This window comes from Haliotis asinina, chromosome 2 (assembly GCF_037392515.1).
Source record: "Haliotis asinina isolate JCU_RB_2024 chromosome 2, JCU_Hal_asi_v2, whole genome shotgun sequence".
Taxonomy (NCBI): Eukaryota; Metazoa; Mollusca; class Gastropoda; order Lepetellida; family Haliotidae; genus Haliotis; species Haliotis asinina.
In genome coordinates, this window is record NC_090281.1 from 91,221,366 (window position 1) to 91,247,096 (window position 25,731).

The 25,731-nt window shown below is 38.5% G+C and overlaps 1 protein-coding gene across 1 annotated transcript; it reads left to right on the forward strand.

Moving 5' to 3' along the window:
* Window positions 1-3,873: 3,873 nt before the first annotated feature.
* On the forward strand, window positions 3,874-24,162 carry LOC137274587 (UDP-N-acetylglucosamine--peptide N-acetylglucosaminyltransferase 110 kDa subunit-like). Its single transcript, XM_067807858.1, has 21 exons — window positions 3,874-4,409; window positions 6,443-6,593; window positions 7,726-7,969; window positions 8,295-8,363; window positions 11,033-11,149; window positions 11,569-11,648; window positions 11,919-12,008; window positions 12,610-12,715; window positions 13,140-13,280; window positions 13,669-13,769; window positions 14,087-14,342; window positions 15,010-15,189; window positions 17,927-18,085; window positions 18,454-18,543; window positions 18,754-18,879; window positions 19,403-19,678; window positions 20,531-20,722; window positions 21,124-21,411; window positions 21,835-21,952; window positions 22,492-22,615; window positions 23,260-24,162. The coding sequence occupies exons 1-21, from the start codon at window positions 4,346-4,348 to the stop codon at window positions 23,417-23,419; spliced, it is 3,132 nt and encodes a 1,043-aa protein (XP_067663959.1). The 5' UTR covers window positions 3,874-4,345; the 3' UTR covers window positions 23,420-24,162.
* The last annotated feature ends 1,569 nt before the right edge of the window (window positions 24,163-25,731 follow it).

Here is a 25,731-nt window from a genome sequence, read left to right on the forward strand (position 1 = left end):
TGCCAAACAGTTTTCTGTGAATTGTTTGATTATCAGATATATCGTTTGACACCTAGCATGGCAACATGCCGTTACTGGAGCCTCATCTCTGTTGATACTGTGGCAAGGATGACCATATCACCTATGTCCAACCAAGACCCAGAACTAGCACGCATCTGATACAGCTACAGTTGCAGACCAACATCTGAAGCGCATACCTCAACCTCGTCCACAGCATATGGTATACTCATTTCTGTGAATGACAAAAAGACCACAAACTTCGAAAAGGTTTCCCCAAGCACTGTTTGAATAGTCAAGACTAAAACTGTAGCTATCATGCTTGAAAATATCTGCAACAATATCATGACTGAAAATATCTGCAACAACATCAGTATTTTCCGCTTCGTACGTGCATCCGGTTCAGTGGACAATAATAGTTCAAAGATGACGAAAAGAAGAACATCATGTGAAATTATACAAACACAGAAAGCGTAATATATGAGGACATACGGATTTTCTGGAAAAACGACATGCAAGTAGAAACCTATATAAGAACTATTCAAATTTGACAAATGAGGAAAAACGTACTTGTGATTTCGTTGCCGATCCTCCCATTGCAAACAGACGCTGGCACACAGAGCAAACATCACTCATGCACTTGATCATTTTAGAATTTGCACATTCTGTGATAATGAACTGAACAACATTTTCTTAGTTCTGTTGTTATGAAGACAGTAAATTTGATTTGTTAAACAAATTCAATTCTACTTTTGACAACAAAAACTGAAAAATCGTAAAACAAACCTGTTTTATTGCAAACAGTTACAACTTAATTCAATTTTTATTGAATTTCTGGCATGAGCGTTTATCTAAGAAGTTGAAAAAACGCATTTTGTGCATGTGACATGTATTAGTGTTTAGTGAATGTATCCTGATTTAGTGAGGAGACTTCAGTGACTAGCAAACCTTATATGCCTGGATGTCATTTCTTAAAGGTGAATGCAACTTAGCTATCGGGTAATATCATAGCGAACATTTGATGTTTAAATACACCATGTCCGTTATTTTTCTCACTCAGTGACATCCCCACCCAGGTCAGACCACGTCTACAGTGCCATCTCGAGCGTCAACATGAACCGGTCAACGCAACCTTGAAACCAAACACTACTACCAAATATTAGTGTAAGTGACAGGAAAGTAAGTAAGGAAAATTGTCATTTTGTGAGTGTCACTGAAATGTTATTAAATGTATACATCACCATCCCATTACCATTCCTTGTTCGTTTCATTATAGCCCCATTAAGCAAGGGGGTGTATATACTTCTATTGCTTGAATCCAAAGACAGACACCATAACATTTTCTTGCTGATTTTACGAGTGTTTGTCTTATTCTGCGCTATGCATTCAATCGTGGCTAATCCAATGTGTTAGAGAGCACCTCCCACGATTCACGCACATGAACGTTGGTGGGTCCGGTTGACCATGCGTGGCCGTGTCAATGTTAAGTCAATATTGAGAGATGCCAAGATTACAAAGGATTAGACAGACATTAGATGGCGATTTAAACAATAGCCATGACATGCATCGGGTAAGGCCTGGAGCTTTCGCCGTTCGCTTGTCCCGCCTACGGCCCGAATTCAATTCCCCCACGGGTACATTGTAGGAAGCCCATTCCCGATACCCCTGGCTAAAAAAGTCAACGTTTAACGGCATCGCTCATAGCGATCTTACAACAATAAATGTTGTAATACCACACAACAGTTGTCATTGGTGCACATATATTTGTTTGAAATGTATGTTAATATTTAACATTGCATTCCATACCTGTGCGAATATTTATTTCGAACTTTCGCCAAGCCCAGATTACTTTCAGATGACAATAAGCCTTCAACATATCAATAGCTTAGTTTTATTGTTTGTTTTTTCACGTGTAATATAAATTATTGCAATACCCTGTAGTTCTGCGGTCGACATGACAGGACATTGGACGATTGAGTGATGGGATTATACGTGCGGTTGGTTTAATCTGTGGTGTGTGTGTGTGTGTGTGTGTGTGTGTGTGTGTGTGTGTGTGTGTGTGTGTGTGTGTGTGTGTGTGTGTGTGTGTGTGTGTGTGTGTGTGTGTTTTCGTGAATGGCATATTTTACCTAACTCAATTACTAGTAACGATTACCTCTTCAGTGCTTCAAGGAATGGTACGCAAAATGTCAGGCTTGGAGTTTAGGCTTGAGACAAAACAGAACAAATAGAGCTAGATACAGTTGTCAGCACTTCTCATTCATCAGTATGTTGTGGGTTATGTTCCGTTTCCATTGTCGTTCACCACGAGACTTTCTTTCAAAACATGTTGATAATGTACAGACTTCAGACTCGGCTGCACACGTTTATGAATAACAACAATCACAACTTGTTTTCCTACCCTGCTGATGCAAATGTGTGCTATTATTAAGTGGTTTCAGGACTCACAAAACAACATGAAAAATAGATTAGTCTAATTATAAGTTCTATAACAATTAAGATATTTATGAGTTTTGTCAAACTTGTCAGTAGTCCAGCTATATATTTGACGGTGGTCTGGAAGAAACTGAGTCTAGACCAGACAATCTAGTGACTGGCGTCAGCTGGGACATGATGACATCAATATTAAAGTCAGCGAGTTTGACCAGCCAATCGCAAAAGCGACCTAGCTCTTACGACAAGCATGGGTAAATCGTTGACGACCAACTCCGACCTGAAACATCCGTAAAAGGTCTTCGCTGCTTTCATCGCCATAGCTTCAGACCTGTTTGCAATTTGCATGGAATGATTTAAAGAATAGTAAGCTCCATTTGCACTAAGCAGGAAAATACAATAAAATATATGTGTTTATTAGATTAGTAAACAGACATGAAACAAGTGGGACATGTGCAGAAATGCAACTGCTGCAGGCATAGTAATATTGATGTTTCTGTTTGTGAACACTTCGAGACAGGAGGTTGCACAAATCGATCTAAGCGATTGCGTAACAAAGGCAACACATGCCTTTTTGCTAGGCAATATAAATTGTTATGTTCTGTCAGCATACGTTGCCTATGTCTTACCTATGTATTTAACTGCATAAACTGACAACTGATGTATTTATGCACAAATTATACATATTCATGCGTCCCTGTTTCATACTGAGCTACTTCCCAATTTGGCTTGCCGAACAAACGTAAGCTGCAACGTGACTGTGATCTCGACCTATCAAAATATCCACATATCGATTCGTTGAATATTCATATGCACACGTGAGGGGTCATCTCAAAACATTGTTTACATTATGTTTTTTGAAACGTGCTCCGTTGAACAATAAAATGTATAATTTAAGTATAAGAGGGTAGATTTAAATAAAGTTATTAATTCATAGTTTGTAATTTTACAAATAATCTAGAAATTATATTTCATTCTATTGTGAACAGCATGTTGTTCTGAGTCCACGGCAGTCATTATAAATATACCAAGAAAGTTTATAGAATTGTAACGAATCTCCTACCGTGTATTGTGTAAATTATGATGGTTCCTAATCTGAATTTTATATGCAATCAAGACGAATGTTGCGAACTTGTAAAGAAGTTATGAAAGAAAGTATTATCAGATGAAATGAGATATGTTGTCGAAATTACTGATGCAAAAAAAAACCCAAACGCTTTACCATTTGACTGACGTTTACGGTATATGTGTGATCGTTTTTCTTAAATTTGACACTTTAATTATAAATCCAAAAATCATATGCCTTTCTCTAATAGGACATGTTCAGTGAAAGAACGGAAATGTTTTAAGCACGAAATAATATCGAGGATGACAACGACGAGTGTCTATACGCCCCCTACCATATACAAATGGGCATGCGCAGTTAACTTTCCATGAAGTGGCAGCATGTTGATGACGTCAGGAATGTAAAACATTGCGACGGGGCCATGGACTCTGTATTTCCAATTTGAATAGTTAATCGATTCAATGCTATTATATGGTCATACGCCACATTAGTGCAGAAATTTTCATTAAAGGACATATGTAGATGCTATTGTCGTATGTGGAGTTCCATGCACATGAACCTGATGTCAACACCTTACAGCAAGGCATGACAGTTCCTTGATATTAACAATGCTAGATCGGGGCACCCTATAACTATAGTAGAGGAAGCAGAAAGGGTGAACGGTCGGTCAAGAGCGGTACTTTTCTTCGAAGAAAACCCATTATTACAAGTCAAATATTGGATCAACGAATACCGCTCCTTTGCTGTCTACATATGAAAGTGCGATTTCCTGACAGAAAGAGTTTTGGCTCTAGGACATAATATCCGGTACATAATTCTCCGCGTGTTGGTAATCACACTACGTTGTAGATGAAGGAACCGCCATCTTGGAGTGTGAACCACAAAGAAATGGCTCATATTGCGGACTCTACAGGTAATTTATGTGCCTGATTTGTCGTGTAGGACACATGTAATTAGGATTCTAACATTCATTATATGTACATGTAAGTATATTTTGACGTTGTAACTTCAAGCATTCAATGTTTTAGCTGAATGTTCGGAGAAATGCCTCCCGTACAGTTCACAAGTTTGACATAGATGCTCCAAATAGCATACCTAACCTACTGAGCCTAAGGGTTGTTGTTGTTAGTATTTACGGGGCCGTATTTACATTATCTTTAATTACGTGCAAATATTCTGAAAGATGTATGCAGTGATTGTATACACCGTCTTCCATTTTGCCGTCTTCTGTCTCATCTACAATAGCGTTCGTCACTTAGTGACGTTCAAACGTTTCATCTGAAGTTTGGGACCTGTGTGAATATTTTATGACAGTAAAAATGAAAATGCTGATGATGCAGTCATCAAATGTCAGTAGAATTAATGCTTTAATCATGATTGTATTGTCAGTGCCTTTTGATTATTTGTACCTTTAAGTATTATGAAGTAGGAGAGTTACCAAAGGAAAGATAAATATAGATCGAAACTGTATTAAGCATCCTTTAAAAGTGGTTGAAGTGTATATCAGTGTTTCCAGTAAGAGGTATGTGGTGTGATATCATTATATATTTAGGTGATAAACATCATGTATTGTCAAATTTCCGGGTGTTATTGAGTATTCGAAACACGAGAATGCGTCTGTTTCAAATGAAATATTCAACCTAAACATGTTTCATTGATTGTATCTGAACACACTGAAAGACATGAAAATGCCCCTCAAGGAAAGTTTTCCTCATTTTTAAAATTATGGGGGATACAGGCAGAAATCATGTGGAAAGTGCTAGGGGGACGGCTTGAATATTGATAGCTAAAAACTGAGGATGAAAGTCTGAACACTTCAAAAGTTCAATATCTTGTGGTACTAAGTAGTAGCATGAACCAATTTTTGTTCTCACCTGTTGTCTCATATCACTGTTGTTTATTGTGTTTATGGGTTTGAAATTGGAAGTTGAAGGGCCTACAGGAATTGGGATAGAGAACTGTGACAATTGGACATTTTTCGAGATTACTCGGCATTTTTTGAATTCAGAATGGGCCACTGCCCATGCATCAGTAGTAAACTTCAAAATTTTGATGGGCCATTTTTCATTCTGTTGTGCAAAATGGCGGATGGCCTCAGCCTATTCCAGTCCCTGGGCCTAAAGATCACATATACTCAAGGGGGTTACAAATCCATTAATCATTTATTAACATTATTATAAACTACCCATTTTAACATGTAAGTACCTTAAATTAGCCTTGTTGAGCGCACAATTCTCAACACTATGGTTCACCACGTCTTTGTTGAAGTCGGGAAATCAGCAAATTGATGAGCTTTTATTAACACATTTTATATGCAACTACCTGAAAATCCTTCCTTGCATGACATCACTTCAGGGCTCTGGCAACAGAGTGGTTTCATGGTGGGCGAGAGTGAAGCAGACGACTTTTTGGCACCTTTCAATGTCTCTGTATTGATTAACCACATGTTTTTTAAGAATGAATTTGGTGTTCCGCTTAAGATTAACCACAAGTCTTTCATATGAAATGGTTAAAAGAGTAAAAAAAAATGTGAGTCTCAGTGGTTTTCTAAGGGTTCAAGGCCCCTTCAGTGGCTCGAGCCTGACATGGTGTGTACCTTTGCAGGTTGCATTTGTTATGAATGCAAAACACAAAGGTGCAATACCACCACAATGATGTACATTTTTTTGTGTGGCCCATTTTGTACCAGTTGTTTTTGACATATTTTGATCCATCTTGGAAATAATGTTGTGTTTAAAAACTGTAAAATCTTGCATCTTTTTTGACAGAATATTTTTTAGAATTGCATTGTTGATATTGTGAATGCATTGAGCATGTGCTGTGTACATTATGCCTTAAAATCTTTTGTGATCAATTTTGCTACAGGTCACCAACAGAACTGAATAATCTCAAATAACTTCTAATATTTACCAGTTGCTGTCTCTACACAGTGTTGTATTGTTGCAGGTCTAGCAGAGCTTGCTCATCGAGAGTACCAGGCAGCAGACTATGAGCATGCTGAACAGCACTGTATGCAGTTATGGAGGCAAGAACCTGACAACACAGGGGTTCTTTTGCTTCTCAGTTCTATCCACTTCCAGTGCAGGAGGCTTGATAGGTCAGTTGTCACTGTAAAAATCACAGCTTTCCTCTTCCTGTTTGGGCATGTCTCGTCTTGTCATGGTTAATTAAACGGCAGGTTTTCCGTTGGCTTGGTGTCTGATGTTTTTTTTGATTATATTTACATGGTTCTACCTTGTTTATATAAATATGTATCTCCTATAACAGACAGAATCCTGCATCTATATAAGCAGCTTTTTTATGCTTAGTTTTCTCTTAAAAGATAGATATTTAAAAGTTCAAAAGGTATATGTGAATGTCCACTTTCGCGACTTGGTAAGCTGTGCTCTCTTTGGTCAATCTCAAAGGTTAATTGACGGGACCCTCTAGGTTTTTTGGACCCAGTGTAGGAGTGTAACAAATAACACTGGGGCTAAGTTTTCTTAGACTGGTAAGTCACATCATATCACTCATGGCAAATATTTTTCTGTATATCCGAGTTTGTATTCTGTATGTATAAGCACCAGTTCAAAATTTCTTTTAACACGGAATATATTCCAGATTGACAAAATATCTGGAGTTTGCATGGAGTGTTTGCTCATGTTATGCATTCGTGTCATGTATTGATTATCCAGCTGTTGGGCACCAACTAAGAAAGATACATGCATGACATTTTGCTGGAGCCTGTCCATGGCATCTTTTGTGGGAGGAATAATTTTGGATTCAAGAAATTAAACATTGATGTCTGGGGGTCTTCATGTTGTGATTTAACTTGGGGTCTGTCTGGACAGAAGTGATAAAAAGGTCTCTAAGGCCGCCCTTAATTCTGAACAGTGGATCATTGTATTGACTCAGTCATTTTGACATGATTTCATGAAAGGTAGGGGTGATTCTGGTGGTCTCTCTGTCTCTTCTCTTATTGGAAGAAAATGCCACTGGTACTTGAGATTAGATTTTGAGTCTACAGAGTGATGTCTTGTCCAGTAACATGTATTCAACTTTGTAAAGATATGATTTTACTGGTCTGCATGTAAGACTAAAATCTGATAAATGTAATTCCTTTATTCAGACACAAGATAGTTTTTGTAGAGTTTTCGGTGGTGACTGTGGTAATGTTATTGAGATTGTTCTCATGGTTTGATGTTATTTTTGATATTGTTGAATTAATTACAAATGATTTTTTTTTACAGATCTGCATACTTCAGCCAACTTGCCATTAAACAGAATCCCATGCTAGCAGAGGCATACTCAAATCTAGGCAATGTATATAAGGAAAGGGGGCAGTTGCAGGAAGCACTAGATAATTACAGACATGCTGTGAGGTTAAAACCTGACTTTATTGATGGATATATCAACTTAGCAGCAGCCTTGGTGGCAGCAGGAGACATGGAACAGGCGGTGCAAGCATATGTGACTGCATTACAGTATAATCCAGTAAGTTCCTACTTGCCACTGCATAGGTGGAAAAACCTGTTTTTTAGGCAAAAAAACCCAGGCTGTATTATTGTTTCGTTCTTCAGAATGTTTAAGATAGTTGTCGTGTGCTGTGAGTCTTTTTTTTTTTTCTTGTCAGTTTCGTAATTAAGGTCAGTTATGTGCTGTCTGTTTTGTGGTATAAGCTTAAAATTGTTTTCATCTCTTTTTTTCTATTTGAGGTTTTCACGAATTAGTTAATTGGTGAAATGCTGTCACTCCCATACTTTGGACTAACTTGTCTACAGTTGCTTTAATTAATGGTGAACTTTCCTTGACTTTCTAGGACCTGTATTGTGTGAGAAGTGATCTTGGCAACCTCCTAAAAGCTCTTGGAAGGCTGGATGAGGCCAAGGTATGTCCACCCAGCTTGTGTGCCAGCTCATCCTGCACCATAGCTAGGTCTTAAACCTACCTAAAGTGACATTATTATATACATATGACATATCCATGTTAGAACATTATGTTGCAACCAAAGCATTCCCATAGGATTGATTTTGCTAATAGCTATTGTGCAGTTGTTCACAGGACTGGATAGACAGTTGTTTCTGTTTGACAAACACGACCACATTCTGGAAACATATTTGTTTGTACTGCTGCTTATGTGTATTTCAGTTGCCCAGGGTTGTTTCCTCACCCATAGAATGAATTTGAATGTTCAAAACACCGATACAGAACACACCTTTCTTAAGTAAATGTTGCTTATGGAAATATTCAAATCTACTCTATGGAGAATAGCAGATTTTGAGCATTTTGTCAAGGGGAGAGATGATTTTGTTTTCCTTCCAATACCAAACTAAATGTTGAATTCAGTTACTTGAAATTTAACCATTTAGTTGTCAGATTTTTACGTTTTTATGTATTTGTCAGAAAAGAAACATATTTTAGACACTTGAAATTTCATCATTTGGTGGTGAAATGTTTGGGGGTTAGGTCTATGTTTAAACAATGTTATCCTGGTCCAAGGTTACTGAGAAATCTGCTATGTGTAGGTTTTGAGCTAAGAATGACATGGCTGGAATGTGTAGTCTCTCAATGAGAAGAGATGGAGGCCCTGTCACTCGAAGCTAAAGCACGGAGCAACACTGGGGTAAGCCGAAGATTGGTAGAATTTAAGTCATTCCAATGAAAATATTTGGTCTACTTTTGTCGAGAAGCAGACTGTCTCTCCAAATGCTTGTTTATTCGTCTGAACCCAAGACGCTGGCAGCGCATGAAGAAATATCAATCATAGTGAATAACATCATTGTTGTTTTTTCCCCATTGTCTTGGTAATAACACCAATGTGATGTAGTGAGGTTGACATGGTGAGATTGATTGTTGGGGCAAGACCCACACCAGAATCCTACTGATTTTGAGACATCAAGAAAGTCTGAATTTACAACATTCTTTTACTGATTCCTGAGTGATATTGCTCTTGAATCATGGAACTACGGGATATCTTAACGAAAATATTATTTGCGGCAATTGCAAGTAAAATTTCTGTTCAAAGCAATGCTGTTTGATATGCTAGATCAAACCTCTGCTTTTCTGATTGAACATTAGTTCGTTCTGATCAAGATACTTGATCTGATGTCTGATCTGTGGACTGATATCTCAATGCACTGAGACATGAGATCTCACATGGTTGACTTATATTCTGTACACCAAGGATGAGATTTGCTATGATTGGGTATTCTGTTTATCTTCTCCATTTTTCGATTCATACTGGTCATTTGCAGATTTTTTTCAACTATGCCTCCACATGAGATAGAAGGTATCATAATATTGGCAATGATCTAACATTCATATGGAGTAAGTGCAACCAAAAACCAATTAATATTTGTGCTGTGTTAAAAGCTACTTTGTGTAAAGAAGTAAAGTGAAATATTGAGGTGTTTCTGTCAGTGATTTGTTAGATCATTCTCAGTGAACTGTTCGAAAAAAAAATGACACAAGTGAAATATTACATCTCTGCGTTGTGCTTTTTGTGGGGTTATTGTTAAATGTATGCTGTAAGAAAACTTGATGCCTTCTACCTTGGAGAGAATAATTTGTATAAAGAAAATGTTGGGAAAGCTTTGGTTCCCCAAAACACGTCTGTAACATTGGTAACTGTATTTGATGTCAAGTAGTTCTGGCATCAGTAATGAGATGCCTGAACAAGATTATGCCAATTGTTAATAATGCTGTTTGTTCTGCAATTTGAATTTCAATATTAATCTCCAATCTTTTACTATTTCTGCACTAGCATTTAGGCAAGAGAGAGTGTGCTTTGATTATGGGGTGAGGTAAATGAGCATCGAATCAACGGAGCCCAATCCCACCCACTCATCGAGGCGGAAGTGTTATCCGAACCGGTATGAATACTTGTACTGTTGCCACCATAGTTTGGCAGGTATTGTATCAACAACAATGGATGTAGTCTGTTATCTTCAAACAAAAAAACAGCCAAAATTGACTTTTCCTTTCTTTTCCTCTTGGCTGTCTGTGCCAAATAAATCGTCCACATAAAAGCTATGTACTTCCCAGTTTTGACTGTCTTTGGATTTCTCTTTTTTTTTTTTGCTCTTATCCCAACTGTGAGAAAAGATCTTTTTGTAGGAACAACTCCAATTGTTCTGCGTTTGCGATTGAAGGGCGCGCGTTTTATTTTGCGCAGGCGGTCGCGCGATTGCTTCATTTTCTTTAATCCATTGGGCGAAGGTGTTGCAAACCCTACTGTGTTTTTCTAACATTGTTCAGTTTTTCATCTCAATACCCTTGATGCTTCATTTCAGCTTTGAAACTTCAGCAACCATGATTATATGTGTGGTTTCCAAAAGGATTTCAGAAGATGAAGTTTGGACCTAGTGAGTTGAGGGTTGTCGTGCCATCGATATATGTTGTAGCCAAACCTTCAGCCCGTCTAGTGTCATGCGCTTGCGGTTCGCACTAGGGCAGTCGCATTCAGCGAGAGAAGCAGAGCTTGCGTACCTCATTTTTGACTCTTTACTAAAAGCATTTTTTCTTTTGTCCCTCCCTCTTTGTTCACGCCCCCTACAGGCCTGCTATTTAAAAGCTATAGAGACATGTCCAAACTTTGCCGTGGCATGGAGCAACCTGGGATGTGTGTTCAACGCTCAGGGCGAAATCTGGTTGGCTATTCATCATTTTGAGAAGGTAATTGTGAAAAATATTACCTTTAAATGTAAAGATTGCAGTTATTATCCATGAATTTGTGTAATAATGTAGCATTTCTAGCTTACAAGCATCTCATGGTACTAGAATTAAGCTGTGTCATATGAGTGGCAGACCCCAGTTTTGGGAGTCAAGTATATGGTGATACTAGACAGACTGACAGGTTTTTTTATTGTTCAGATCTTAGAACACCCACAAAGTGTAGTTACAGTGGTAGTATAGCATGGGATCGTGAAAGTTTTCAAATTCATTAATTTTCAATAGACATACGCGAATGTGGCAAGTTTATTACAGTAATCTTGATGCGTGATAAATAAGAGTAATGTTGTGTAACAGTAATCTTCCTTTGCTGCATTATAAGTTCCTTATGGAAGCTTCACACACCATTCTCTCACTTTTAGGCAGTTGCATTGGACCCTAATTTCCTGGATGCCTATATTAATCTGGGAAATGTATTGAAAGAAGCAAGAATATTTGACAGGTAATTATTGTCTTGTAAACTTTCATTTTTATATCTTTTTCAGGGAAAGCAGTTTGTAAACTGAAACTTTGCAATAAGGTGACATCTAGATAAAATGAAAGTTATTGGCTAGAAGTTTGCAATAGATTTGTAGACCTCATTGGTATGAATACTTGGCTCCTTCCTGGCATGTTGACATTTCTTTTGGTGTATTGTGAAAAGAAACATCGCCTTGTGAAGGATAATTCTTTAAAGTTTGGAGTAAGAATGCTGTTTTGATTTACGTTTCAGAGCTGTTGCTGCGTATCTCCGAGCTTTGAATCTCAGTCCAAACCATGCAGTTGTACATGGTAACCTGGCTTGTGTTTACTATGAACAAGGGTATGTAAAATTATGTACCATTTACTGAGCAGAAAAAGTTGAGAATGGATAGATTTGATTGTACATATATTCATCTTAACTACCAAAGCAGTAATGTGATCTAACCCCTTTAGTTCAGTATCTATATGTTGTATATATTTATGCAGCTAGTGGGAATGACTGAACATTAACTATAGATTCTAAAAGTAATATCAGCCAGATATTGCCGAAACACTCCAATGGGGTACCTTAGTGGTTAGGGACTTCGCTTGTCGTGCCAGTCTGGATTCAATTCCCCACTTGGTCACAATGTGTGAAACACGCTTTTGTTGTTCCTCACTGTTATATGTATAGAGATATTGCTAAAGTGGTTTGAAATCATACTTGCTCAGTCACTTATATAACGAGTGAATGATTAAAGGTGTACTGTATTAGTTATGTCAGTAGTTGGTAATGACAAGGCTTCTGTCCCTTGTATGAGGCTCCTTGCACTAAGGTTACCCAAGTGTAAGGTAACCTTAGTGCAGTGTTAGAGAATTGGAGTTAAGGTTAACCTTAGTAAACGTTGCTTTGTGAAAGGAGTCCCAGCTGGTTTGCCTTTCAACTGTTGGCCTGTTTTCAGACTCATTGATCTGGCAATTGACACATACAAGAGGGCAATAGAACTGCAGCCTAACTTCCCTGATGCCTATTGTAATCTTGCCAATGCTCTGAAAGAAAAGGGTCAGGTAAGTATTCCTTGAACTGGTGGAGCTTTCCCTCCTCACATATATTTCTTTCAAAATGAGGAAGGAATGTTAATGGGTTCTCCCGACGAAAAGTGGCTAGGAACAACAGCATTTAGATTCTATAGTAGCAAAGTTTTAAACTGAATTTGAATGTCTGTTTTTATTTAGGATTTGATAACTTGAAGAAGTTATTGCTAGTTATTTTATATGAATTCATGAAACAGGGAATTTATTAAACAGGGAGAATTTGTGGAAGAGGAGCAGAGAAATTGAATTCTACGTTTACTAGTGTCGTCAAGACAAATTTGTGTCACACATAACACTAATTACAGTTTAAACTTGGAATTCAAATGAAATGTTGAAAGACATAGAGCTATATGCTGTGTGTTATGTGCGGTAAATAACTTAGTCCCGATTGGTGTAGGTGAAGGAAGCTGAGGAGTGCTACAACACAGCACTGCAACTATGTCCCACTCATGCAGACTCTCTCAACAATCTCGCCAACATCAAGAGGGAGCAGGGCAACACAGAGGAGGCTGTCAAGCTCTACCTAAAGGCATTGGAGGTAGCTATTTCATTCAAACTTTCAATCTGCCTACACGTATCATGTTCATTTTCATGTGGTAGATGTAAAAGTGTCATTGGTGACCATCTCTATGGTCCTGTATTGACGAGTATCTGGCCAGAGTGGAAGGCTGGAGGGTCTATGCCATGCCAAGTTATAGCAGAGAAGATACTGTTGCCCTGTCTTATGCTTAGCTTCAAAGGAGTCTGTATTATGCTTATCATTAACATAGTATCTCAGTAGGTTAGTACAGTACTGGGCCTAGATTTTTGAAGCTCTCCCAGCGCTAAGATAGTCATATCTGGCCACAGCATGAAAGTCAGACACATGCTCATATACACATATTGCTAAATGAATGGTATGCAATTTCAAAGTGTTTTCCTTGCAGGTCTATCCAGAGTTTGCAGTAGCCCATTCAAACCTGGCTAGTGTTTTACAGCAACAAGGAAAACTCCATGAAGCACTCATGCATTATAAGGAAGCAATTAGGTAGGAAACCTGAAAGTCTTATGACTGATTATATATGCAGTAGAGAGTATTGCCACTTTAAACTGCCTGTCAATTTCTTTTTATTAACATCAGTAACATCATTCTCAATTCTTAACTAGTTGTTTTTATATGGATATTCTGAATTTTTAAATGCCAGAAGAGCCAGCTTCTGCTCAGTTTAAGGCAAAACAATAATGATGTTTATGATTTTACAAGAATGAGCAGTTAGTCACTTTTAGTGATGAGGCAGGTTGAAAAATGCTAGAGTAAGCAGGAGTTGGTGACAGTGTCTATATGAAGGATAACCTTTTTTGCAGGATATCTCCAACATTTGCGGATGCATACTCCAACATGGGCAACACATTGAAGGAGATGCAGGACATTCAAGGTGCACTGCAGTGCTATACAAGGGCCATACAAATCAACCCTGCCTTTGCTGATGCTCACAGCAACCTGGCCTCCATCCACAAAGACTCTGGCAACATCCCAGAAGCCATAGCATCCTACAGAACAGCCCTCAAGCTCAAACCTGACTTTCCTGACGCTTATTGTAATCTTGCTCATTGTCTGCAGGTATAACTGAACTTCATTTTTTCTTCAGAAATGTTATGTGTTAGTGTTTGTGTGAAGATTTGAGTCAGGATTCAAGTTGGATGGGCATTCTAGAAAACACTGTCATTACAATTTACAGGTGGATGTGTTACAGCATTGCCATGCCCTGAAGCCAGGGCTTTCCACAGTCTTGTATGACATTTAGGCATATTTTGGAACCATTTGGGATTTTGATTCTTCAGCAGGAATTTACTTTGTACCTTGTCCTTATCATCAGTCTTTGGAAAGTCAGGTGTGTGAAGTGAAGTGTTACACGTCATTTCTGTCCTCTGTTAAGGTAGTAATGGTGCTTTTTGCTGCTTGTACATGCCAAACCCAGTTAAATGATTGATAGCCCATCACAAGCCACTGTTGAGACTTGACATTGTGCAGCAACTGGCCCATGATAGCTGTTGAACAGATTCTGACCACCTTACATTTTCCTGATTGAACAGTGCTGCATCGGTCTTGTTTCTTGGAAAGTGTGGTAATCCAAAATATTTATCTTGGAACAGTACTATCTTGATTGTATCACTGAAGATCTTTTTTCCAGAGTCTGACTTTAAATACATTGTTAACAGTTGTCAAAAGGTAAGAAATGGTACAACTTAGTTCTTGTCAGACGTTTACACCATTCTGCTTGTTCCAGATTGTGTGTGACTGGACAGACTACAATAGTCGAATGAAGCGTCTAGTTCAGATAGTACAAGATCAGCTTGAGAAGAACCGTCTTCCATCAGTCCATCCACATCACAGTATGCTTTACCCCCTCTCTCACTCAATGAGGAAGGCCATTGCAGCCAGACATGCCAGTCTCTGTTTAGAAAAGGTAAAAAGCTCTAGCAAAACAAGTGTATGTTTCAGTTTCTTCCAGAGTAAAACTAAAACTTTGTCTTAACGTATATCATATGCCCATTAGGAGATAACCATCATGTGTTGGCCAATTTCTGGGTGGTATTGAGTATTTGAAGCACAGGAATACATTTGGAACCGATGGTGTCAGGCGGAGATTTCAGATGAAATATTCCTGTGCTCCAAATACTCAATAACACCTGGAAATAGGCCTTCACATGTATTGACATTGTAAACAAAAATGTAAACCAGCAGATTTTACTGTCAGTGCCTTTTTACATTGAGTACGGGTACAGCAGTGAAGTGTCATCAGCTTGCCATTTCAGTTGGTTCCCATGGTAGCATTTTGGGCTGCTTATTTGTGATGCCATTCTGACTTTACATCACAATATGATTTGAATCACGTCACCACTGTGGATGATACAACAAAACAATTGTTTGCAATGTTTCTATCAATCTATGTGTCAAATACGCAGCGAATAGTCTTGCAGTTTCCTGGAATAGAAGACAATTTAATCATGGTTTTCAACCAATAAGATTACAGAACACAGTGAATTTTGGTTTACAATTTGAAATAACTGTTAGCAATTGTATTTGGCATTGTTCTGTTCCTGATGTTTAAAGGTTTAGCATAAGGAGAATATGAGGCCTTATATTTTTATCCCCCGGCATGTAATACGGTTGGATATAGTCGACGCCATGTCTGTCCGTCCGTCTGTCCGTCCGTCCGTCCGTCCGTCCGTCCGTCCGTCCGTCCGTAATCATTTTGTTTCCGGAGCATAACTCAGAAACCGTTCAATATTTTTAGACCAAACTTGATAGATATAATGATCTCTACCTATAGTTGTGCCTTTTGCTATTTACAGAGTTTGGGCATTTTTATTTTTTTTGTTTTTCCATGGAACATTTTGGTGTTAGTCAAGTGGTGGGGCAGGCTTCGTTTCCGGAGCATAACTCAAAAACCGTTCAATATTGTTTTGCAAAACTTGGTAGATATATGTGACAGACCCTGAAGTGGTGCCTTTTGCTGTGTACAGGTTTTTGTGAGTTATTATTTTCTCGGTTTCCATGGAAATGTTTCGGACTTAGTCTCAAAATGGAGGAATGGGCTTCGTTTCCAGAGCAGAACTCAAAAACTGGCCAATTTTTTTCTGCAAAACTTGGTAGATATACCAATCAGAAGCTGCAATGGTGCCTTTTGCTAGTTACAGGTTTTTGTCATTTCTTAGTTTCTCGGTTTCCATGGAAACGATTCAGACTTTGTATCAAAAGTGAGAGATGTGTTTCGTTTCCGGAGCAGAACTCAAAAACTTCTAAAGATCTTTCAGCAAAACTTGGTAGATATGTGTGGCAGACCCCAGAGTGGTGCCTTTTGCTATTTATAGGTTTTTGTGATTTATCATTTTCTTGGTTTCCATGGAAACATTTTGGACTTAAGTCTCAAGCTGGAGGTATGGGCTTCGTTTCTGGAGCAGAACTCAAAAACCATTCAATATTTTTTAGCAAAACTTGCTAGATATATCAATCAGAACCTAAAGTGGTGCCTTTTGCTCTTTTCAGGTTTTAGTGATTTATTATTTTCTTGGTTTCCATGGAAACGTTATGGACTTAGTCTCAAAAGTGAGAGGTGTGTTTCATTTCTGAAGCAGAACTCGAAAACTTCTTAATATCTGTTAGTAAAACTTGGTAGATATGTGTGGCAGACCCCAAAGTGGTGCCTTTTGCTATTTCCCTTTTTTTTATGTATTATTTTCTTGTTTCCATGAGCATGTTGCTGACTTTGTTTCCAGAGCACAGCTTGAAAACCATTTCATATCTTTCAAAAGATCTTGGTAGATATACGAGACAGATCTTGAAATGGTGACTTTTTCTGATTACAGATATATGGCATTTATACTTTTCATAAATTCCATGGAAACAATTCAGACTTGGTCTATGAACACAATAAGTAACTGTCCGATGATTTGTCCTTTCAACTATTTGGGGGCCGGGGGGATATGTCATCTTCTGATGACTCTCGTTTTAAGTTGGTTTATTAGACTTACAACGAAAAGTGGAAAATTAACTTGAATAAGAAAAAATCTATGACTTTTGACAATTGTCGTCTTAGTTTTGAATTTGATGTATGAAAAAGCCAGGATTTAAACATGATTGTTCTTGCAGAATGTGCAAAATCTTTATTCTAGCATCTATTATGTTCATTGGCACTTGAAGGTCTGGGGTAGAATAGGTGTTCAGCAACCCATGCTCGCCTCAAAATGTTCCCAGTTACAGAGTTTTGTGTTCATGCTGTTGATCACTGGATTGTCTGGTCCCGATTTGATTATTTACAGACAACCACCATATTGCTTGAATATTGCCGAATGCAGTGTGAAACTAAGCTTACTCACTTTTATTTTCATCATTAGTAGCAGTAAACATCTGGAAGTTGGAACAGATTCAAGCTTATACTTCGAGGTTTAGGCCAGCAGTTTGTGGAAACCATCTAAGAGAAAATGAAGCTCTTAAAGTAGATCTCTCTAACAAATCACATATGGTATGGTGAAATTTATTTTTAGATACACAGTGAACATATTTAAGAAGGTATGATGGCAGCATGTTCTGTGTGGGATACTAGTCTCGTATAATTAGGCTTGTTGTTGCTTTCATGCGTGGTAAATGTTCTCTTGTACTCATAAACATAAAGAATATTATGATTACATTTTTCTTCACAGATTAATGTGTTGCATAAGCCCCCGTATCAACATCCCAAGGACAAACTATCAAGTGGTGGTCGCTTGAAGATTGGCTACATTAGCTCAGACTTTGGCAACCATCCAACATCTCATCTGATGCAAAGTATTCCCGGTATGCATGATCTACAGAATGTCGAGGTGAGTTTGTTTCAGCAGAAATGTTTTCCTTACAGGAGATGAGTGTGTATCTCTAAGCTTTTGTTATTGAATACTGATATAAAAAAAATGACTTTGCTGTACCATGAACAGGTACTTTCACTGAATTATGCTTTTCACTTTGCTGTGCCTACAGAAGTCAAATAAACAAATTTGTGTATTGTTTCAAACTTTGTGGAATAGAAATGAACATGTAATATTTGTAGTGGTGATATGAACTGTCAGAATTGAGGTAATATATATGCACAGAAAACAGTGGGTCAAGAAAACAGGCTTGAAACATTGTTTCAAGCTGTAAAAGAAATTATTCCTGAAAGTTTGTGTCTTCAACTGACTGAATTGTGTTGCAGGTGTTTTGTTACTCGCTAAGTCCTGACGATGGAACCACATTTAGATCGAAGATTGAGAGAGAAGCAGAACACTTCATTGATCTGTCTCAGGTAGGACGGACAGTTGCTTCCTGAGCAATGAATTGAATATCCTTTCAGGCATTGAATATGATTGTCTATAAATTCAGGTTATGTGTACAAAGTTAACTCTCAAATGCCTCTTGAAATATGTTTAAGATCAATTTACAGGCAGGTCGTTTTTGCTCATAGCTCTAAAACGTATGATCCTAAATTTGAGTTAACTGTGTTCATTGTGTTCAGATTCCCTGCAATGGAAAGGCAGCCGATCGAATCCATGCAGATGGAATACATGTACTCATCAACATGAATGGATACACTAAAGGTGCTCGCAATGAACTTTTTGCCCTGAGACCAGCACCTGTACAGGTATGTGGATTCAGTATGTGATACTCCTTCAGAGGCCATTGCCATATAGGGATTTTGGTACAGCGTTATGACCGGAGAGATACTATTATATATTTTACTGAGTATCAACATATTTTTCAAGTTGGCAGATCTGTTAACACTATGCTATGAAATCTAGCTATGTATATATTCTATGCGATGAAATCTAACTATGTACCTATTCTATGCGAATGAGCTGCGTACCAGCCATTTGCTGGCTGTATGAAGTAATATTGTAGTACAGGATTATGGCCTGCTTACAACTGATTAAGAGAGAGAAAAGAAGGCAAGTGCAAGACATTTGGGGCAGTGACTGTGTCTTAGTGGATAGTGCATTCACTATCACGTCATGCCACAGACCTGGGTTCGTTTCACCACCTGGATTAGAATATGTGAAGCCCATTTCTGGTGTTCCCTTGCCATGACGTTGCTGGAATATTGCTAAAAGTTCCATAAAAATATGCTCACTCAATCTGACCTGAAACTTCACCCAATCATTTTCCAGGTGATGTGGCTGGGTTATCCTGGGACAAGTGGTGCGTCTTTTATGGACTATGTCATCACCGATAGGCTAACCTCCCCAGTCTCTGTGAGCAAGCAGTACTCTGAGAAACTGGCATACACGAAAGACACATTCTTTATTGGAGACCACATGAACATGTTCCCCCACATGATGGAGAAGTTTGTCATCAAATATACAGATGAGAATGGCAAGAAGTTTGAGTACATCTTAAATGGCACTGACCTTAGTGAAGCCAAGGAGATTGCCACAAGTTTTAAGGTATGAGACTTTAGTATTAACATCATAAGGCTTGATAGTAGGCTGATTACTATGATGCTAAATGGGTAGATCCTATTTAGGCACCTTTTTTAGTCGGCCGGCTATATCATATCATATCAGTCACTGCAGCTATTGATGAGAACCCAAATACCTTGATACTAATGCTGATAACAAGGTAGAGAAATACACCATACTTGCCATACACATTTTCAAGCTCTGAGAGTGCCTTTGTCTTCTAGTGTTTGTTTCCAGATTATTTAAGTCTGTGAGTCCTGTGCCACGATATAACTAAAGACAGAAAGATGGTTATGTTATACTGCTTGGCCATTGATACAAAGGGGATAGAGGGGTAACCAGCACAGGGGTTAAGAAAACCATTGCCTGACGCCTGGGACAAGTCAGTTTTCGTTTCGGGCATTCAAATAATGGTATCTTTCTTGTCTGTGGACTATTAGATAATTTCCACTTATGGTTCCAAACTGCAAATAATCTTAAATTTCAATTCATATCTGCTCATAATGAAGCTATTAAAGTTAGCACTAATAATAAAGTACAGCTAGTAGAGAATGAAATTATCACTCCTTGATCAATAATCCAGTAACATTAACATCATGCATTACGTCATAAAGTCAGAGCAAGTGGAAAACTAGTCACTACAAGTTGCTTTCGTGAAGTAACTTGCCCTGTGGCCTGTGGCTTTTCAAATTGTTGTTGAACCCCTGCAGCATAGTGGTGTCTGAGAAGTATCCATGAAAGATTTTGGCATGGTATCAGAGTGGGTTAGAACTATTGGACCTGCTTATATGTGAGCCCTGATTGTAGTACATTAGTGTATGGCTGGTGTGTTTTCAGGAGGTAGTGCAGCAAGTGTTGCCTGGGGCGACTGTAACTGCCCCTGATGGAAGCCTCATGTCTATGACGACCACAGTCCTGGAAGTACCCAAGACCGTGGTAACAGCGTTGAACACCATGATGCAGTCAAGTCAGCCACAAACAGTAGTTAAAGGGGATACAGTCATCATGAATGGACTCACAACAAGTCAGGTAAGGACAGATGACAGTGAATAACTGACATATATCCCTGATAATTAGCAGGTAGCTGCAAGTCCTTTGAGCACTTGTTGGTGACAGCTGCCAAACAAGATGAACAGCTTCTTTGATAAAGTAGATTTCATCTTGTAAGAGGGGAGGACAGGGAAAAATACTTTATCACTGTAAAAAAAATAGTGTCAAACTATGGGGTTTAACTGTAAATTATAAATCAATGTCAGACATTAAATGTGGGGAACTTTATCTGGAGTTGCAACTGATTTTTGCTGAAAGTATTAATGTAGTTAAGTATCTTGATTGCAGTTTCGTTTGAGCTTGTTCAGTCACAGATGTTGTCATGTCTGTGTGATATTGGTGAGGGCAGGACAATACATAGCAATGTCGCTTTCTTCCAGACCAGCAACAAGGCTGCTACAGGGGAAGAGGTGCCAAATGGCATCATATTGACGACGCGACAGCAGTATGGCCTCCCAGAAGAGGCCATTGTCTACTGTAACTTTAACCAGCTGTACAAGATCGACCCCTCCACATTGGAGATGTGGGTTGACATCCTCAAGAATGTTCCGAACAGTGTGTTGTGGCTGTTAAGATTTCCAGCAGTTGGGGAGGCCAATATCATTCTTTCGGCAACCAACATGGGACTGCCATCTGGGCGCATCATCTTTTCCAACGTAGCACCTAAGGTGAGATTAGGATCTAGAAGGATACAAAGTCATGGACAGGAATCATTCAAATGATTTCAGTTTATGTGTTAAGTGTATTCAGACACATGTTTAGGACAGAAGGTTTTCTGTCAACTCCCAAAACTTGAAATGTAAAAATTCAGTATAAAAGCAGTGTAATCTGATCAAGAACAAATAGCCTCAAGCTTTTCGATGTGATGACTGTTAGTTGGCTACATAAACATAGTTGACTTGATGTAGCAGTCATTGCTGTGATCATGGCAAACACTGATGTTGTTCACCATCGTATGAATATTCTTGTCCACACTCAACTATGCATAAGTCACTGTTATGAATTTGAAATACTGACCAGATTGACTGCTAACATCTGTTTTTGAAATGTTTTTGATTTCCTGAGCTTGACTCCATCTGTCATATTTCTAGGAAGAACACGTGCGTCGAGGCCAGCTTGCTGATGTGTGTGTGGACACTCCACTGTGTAATGGACATACTACAGGAATGGATGTGCTGTGGGCAGGCACACCAATGGTAACCTTCCCAGGTAAGAGGTGAAAATGTGTAGAACAGTTATAGGAAATTTACAAGGGAGAACAACGAACTGCTTTTGGCAGATTCCAAGGTAGAACACACAGCTGTGGTGCTTTTGTTACAAGGTGCAGTGCTTATTGACTGTTGAGGAACTTATCTTTGACACATTATGTATGCGCTGCAAGTCAGATGTCATATTGTACTGTAAGGATCTTTGAATTTTGACATTTCAGTTATTATAATTTACTCACTTGATCTGGAAGTTGCAAAATATAGTTAACATAGGGCATGAAATGCTATACTCGTATCTTGTACGTTATTAAAAAATTATATACTCACAGGAATCAGAAATATACTGACACAGAGGAGTCTATGCCATACAAGTTTCTGGTTAAATAATTCCATAGTACACTTAAAGGAGCAAACAGTGCTGTTTGGCAGTCACAATGAGAGAATTGGAATTTTCACTATCAACACATTTTTCATGTAGCTATTTATCATATGATCATCTGGTAGTGTGTTTTGAGACTAACATACTTATCATATGCTCAGGTGAAACGCTAGCTTCACGTGTTGCTTCCTCGCAACTCCACACTCTTGGGTGTCCTGAACTTGTAGCCAAGACAAGAGATGATTACATCCAAATTGCCACCCGACTTGGCACAGATGCAGAATAGTAAGTATTCAAGATTCACTAACAGTCATTATGTGGAGTTATTTGTATGAGTTACAAAGTTAATTTGAGTGTATATTTTTTTCATGAGTGGCATTATGTCATAAGACTTGACAGTTGACTTCTTATGATGGTTAAGAATGACTTTATGCTGTTTTGAGTCACATAGCTGTCTAAAACGGAAAGTGCACTGTCATGCTCATGGTGGTGTTTCGTTTTGATAGTTGTCGAAAAATTGAACTTCTTTTTATGGGTAATGGTTATGAACACATGCACCATAATGTTAGCAAAGAATGAAGAAGAATCCTTTTGATTTTCATCTTCAATCAAATTTCCTAGATATTTGAGACCCGTGAAGGTCCTGGGGTAGAATAGACCTTCAGCAAACCCATGCTTGCCACAAAAGGCGACTTTGCTTGTCGCAAGAGGCGATTAACGGGATCGGGTGGTCAGGCTTGCTGACTTGGTTGACACATGTCATCAGTTCTCAATTGTGCAGATTGATGTTCATTATGTTGATAACTGGATCGTCTGGTCCAGACTCCATTATTTACAGACTGCTGCCATATAGCTGTAATATTGCTGTGTGTGGCGTGAAACCAAACTTGCTCACTCAGATATTTACAGTTGATTTTGTTTCTTAACAGTTTAAGTGCAATGAAGGCTAAGGTATGGACAGCGCGCCAGTCAAGTCCCCTGTTCAATGCCAAGACCTACTCTAGAAACTTGGAGAAACTCTATGAACGAATGTGGACCCGATACGAGAACAACCTACCCCCAGAACATATTGTGTCCCCCTGGAATTAAGGGATTCTACCACACAGGAATTCTGATGAACAATACTATACAGCAGTTTCATTCTGCAAAAAGCCTGGAGGCAAGAAGGAATATAAGACCTGACGATATACTGAAAAGAGTGAAGTAGCTGTGCAGGATTTTTACCTGTTGGAAATCCCATGGACTGGCCACATGAGAGAAGATATCTCAAGAACATTGACACGTTCAAGTGTTAACTTTGTCTATATTATTGTATATAATGGCCATTTTTCTCAGAAGGGAAATGTATTTTCATACAAGGTAATACCTGGAACATTACTCTTGAGGGAAAAGAATTTCTTTCTGGAATAATTATTGGTGTATTTTTTTTGTTTTGTTTTTTTTTCAAATGAGGAATCTACAGTATAATAGCTCTGCATCTTTGCAAGTTTATCCTGTCATGATATCATCATCTTTCATCTGGTCTGCTTTTCTCATCATCCATCATATTGTTATCACCCCATTTATGCTTTGTCATTTTATCTTTGCACAGATTGTTGTTATCACCGTAATGTAAGATACCCCCCTCCCCACTTGTTGTACATAGTGCACTCCTGCTTATAGGCTTTGTAAATGATATGGAGTTTAGGTTATAGTATTTATTTTTACTACTGTTGGGTTAAGCAGCTATGTAATTTTATCTCTTCTCCTTCTGTCTCACGACCTGTGCTGTATAGGAGGTAATATTCATCTATTGAGTTTTTGCTTTGCGGTGAATTAAAACTTTGAAAATATTACTCAAGTTTTGTCGTCAATAAGTAGCAAATGTGTTGTGTGGGAGATATTTTGCAAACAGTCTGGTCTGAACCTGACATCACAGATGGCTGCATAGTCAAATGTCCACGTTGTACAAGGGAATGGGGCACTATGAAGGAAATTATACCACCATTAATGCTTGTTGCATACCCACACATGTAATACACACAGGTTTGACAAGTCCAAGACCCTGGCCATTGGAAATTTCTGCAGAGATACAAACAGTTCACACTCATGCTGTGATATTGATACATGCTGTGACTTAGGTATTTGCTTATATGATATTATTTGGATGTGAAGTTGGGTGTTTACTGGTTCTTCAAGCAGCCCTCTTGCCCAGTTTTATTTTTTCAGAACAAAGAGACAAAATAATACCTTTTACCAGTCTGTGACCTCTTTTGAGATGACTTCATATAAGCCAACATTTAACAAGTCTGAGACTAGCAATGACAAACAAAAACAGTGAAGTGACTATTTCACAATAACTCAAAAGAGGACCTAAGATGGACACAACCTCAGCATTTCATATGGTATACATATGAATAAGTTCATTCATGTAGACCTTGCCTCAGTGAGGGACATATCAAATTTATTTATTTATTAAATAAACCCATCTACAGGAAACATGTCAAAACTTCCGCAATGTGGACATTGACAAACTAAAAAAGGATATCCAGTACTCTCCATTCTATGAGGCAAAACCGGAGACTGTCACAGAACTAGCAGATCTATACAACAGAGTCTTATCAGAACTTCTAGACTAGACAAACACACTCCTCTTAGAACCAAGATTATATCTGTGAAACCAAGCTCGCCATGGTACACAGGCAATATTAAGTTGGAAAAAGATGAAAGGAAAATGCTTGAAAAGCAATGGAAAAGGACAGGCGTGGAAATACACCGCCAGATGTTTGTCTCACAGAGGAACAAGGTGAATCATTCCATGAGATGGGCTGAGACTGAGTACCTTAACACCAATGTGCTTGATGCTGAGGCCAACCCTAAACAGCTACACTGACTCGTCTCCAGATTGTGTAACAAGTCCTTTGATACCAACCTACCTGAGTACCAATCTCCTCAAGAAGCTACTGAGAATTTCGCAAAATTCTTCAGAGAGAAAATCGTGAGTGTTCACAGCAAATTAGTAACTTTGGCTTCAACGCTAGATGAGTACATCTACTTCAGCTACTTTCAGCTATTTTGATGAAATACAACCTTTCTCAACCGATGAAATCAAAAGATTATTAAGCTTCTGCCAGGTAAGAGCTGTGAGCTTGACCTATACCAACACAACTTGTGAAATCATGCCTGGAGGTTCTAGTCCTTCCAATAACCAACATTATCAATCTCTCGATATCATCAGGCGAGTTCCATAAAACCTTCAAACAGGCTCTGGTGAGACCCCTCCTGAAGAAAAGTAACCTGGACCCAAAGACTCTGAACAACTACAGACCCGTATCTAATCTCCCATTTCTTTCTAAGGTGCTAGAGAAGGCTGCGTGTACCCGCCTCTCTGAACATCTGACACGACTGACACTAACATACTG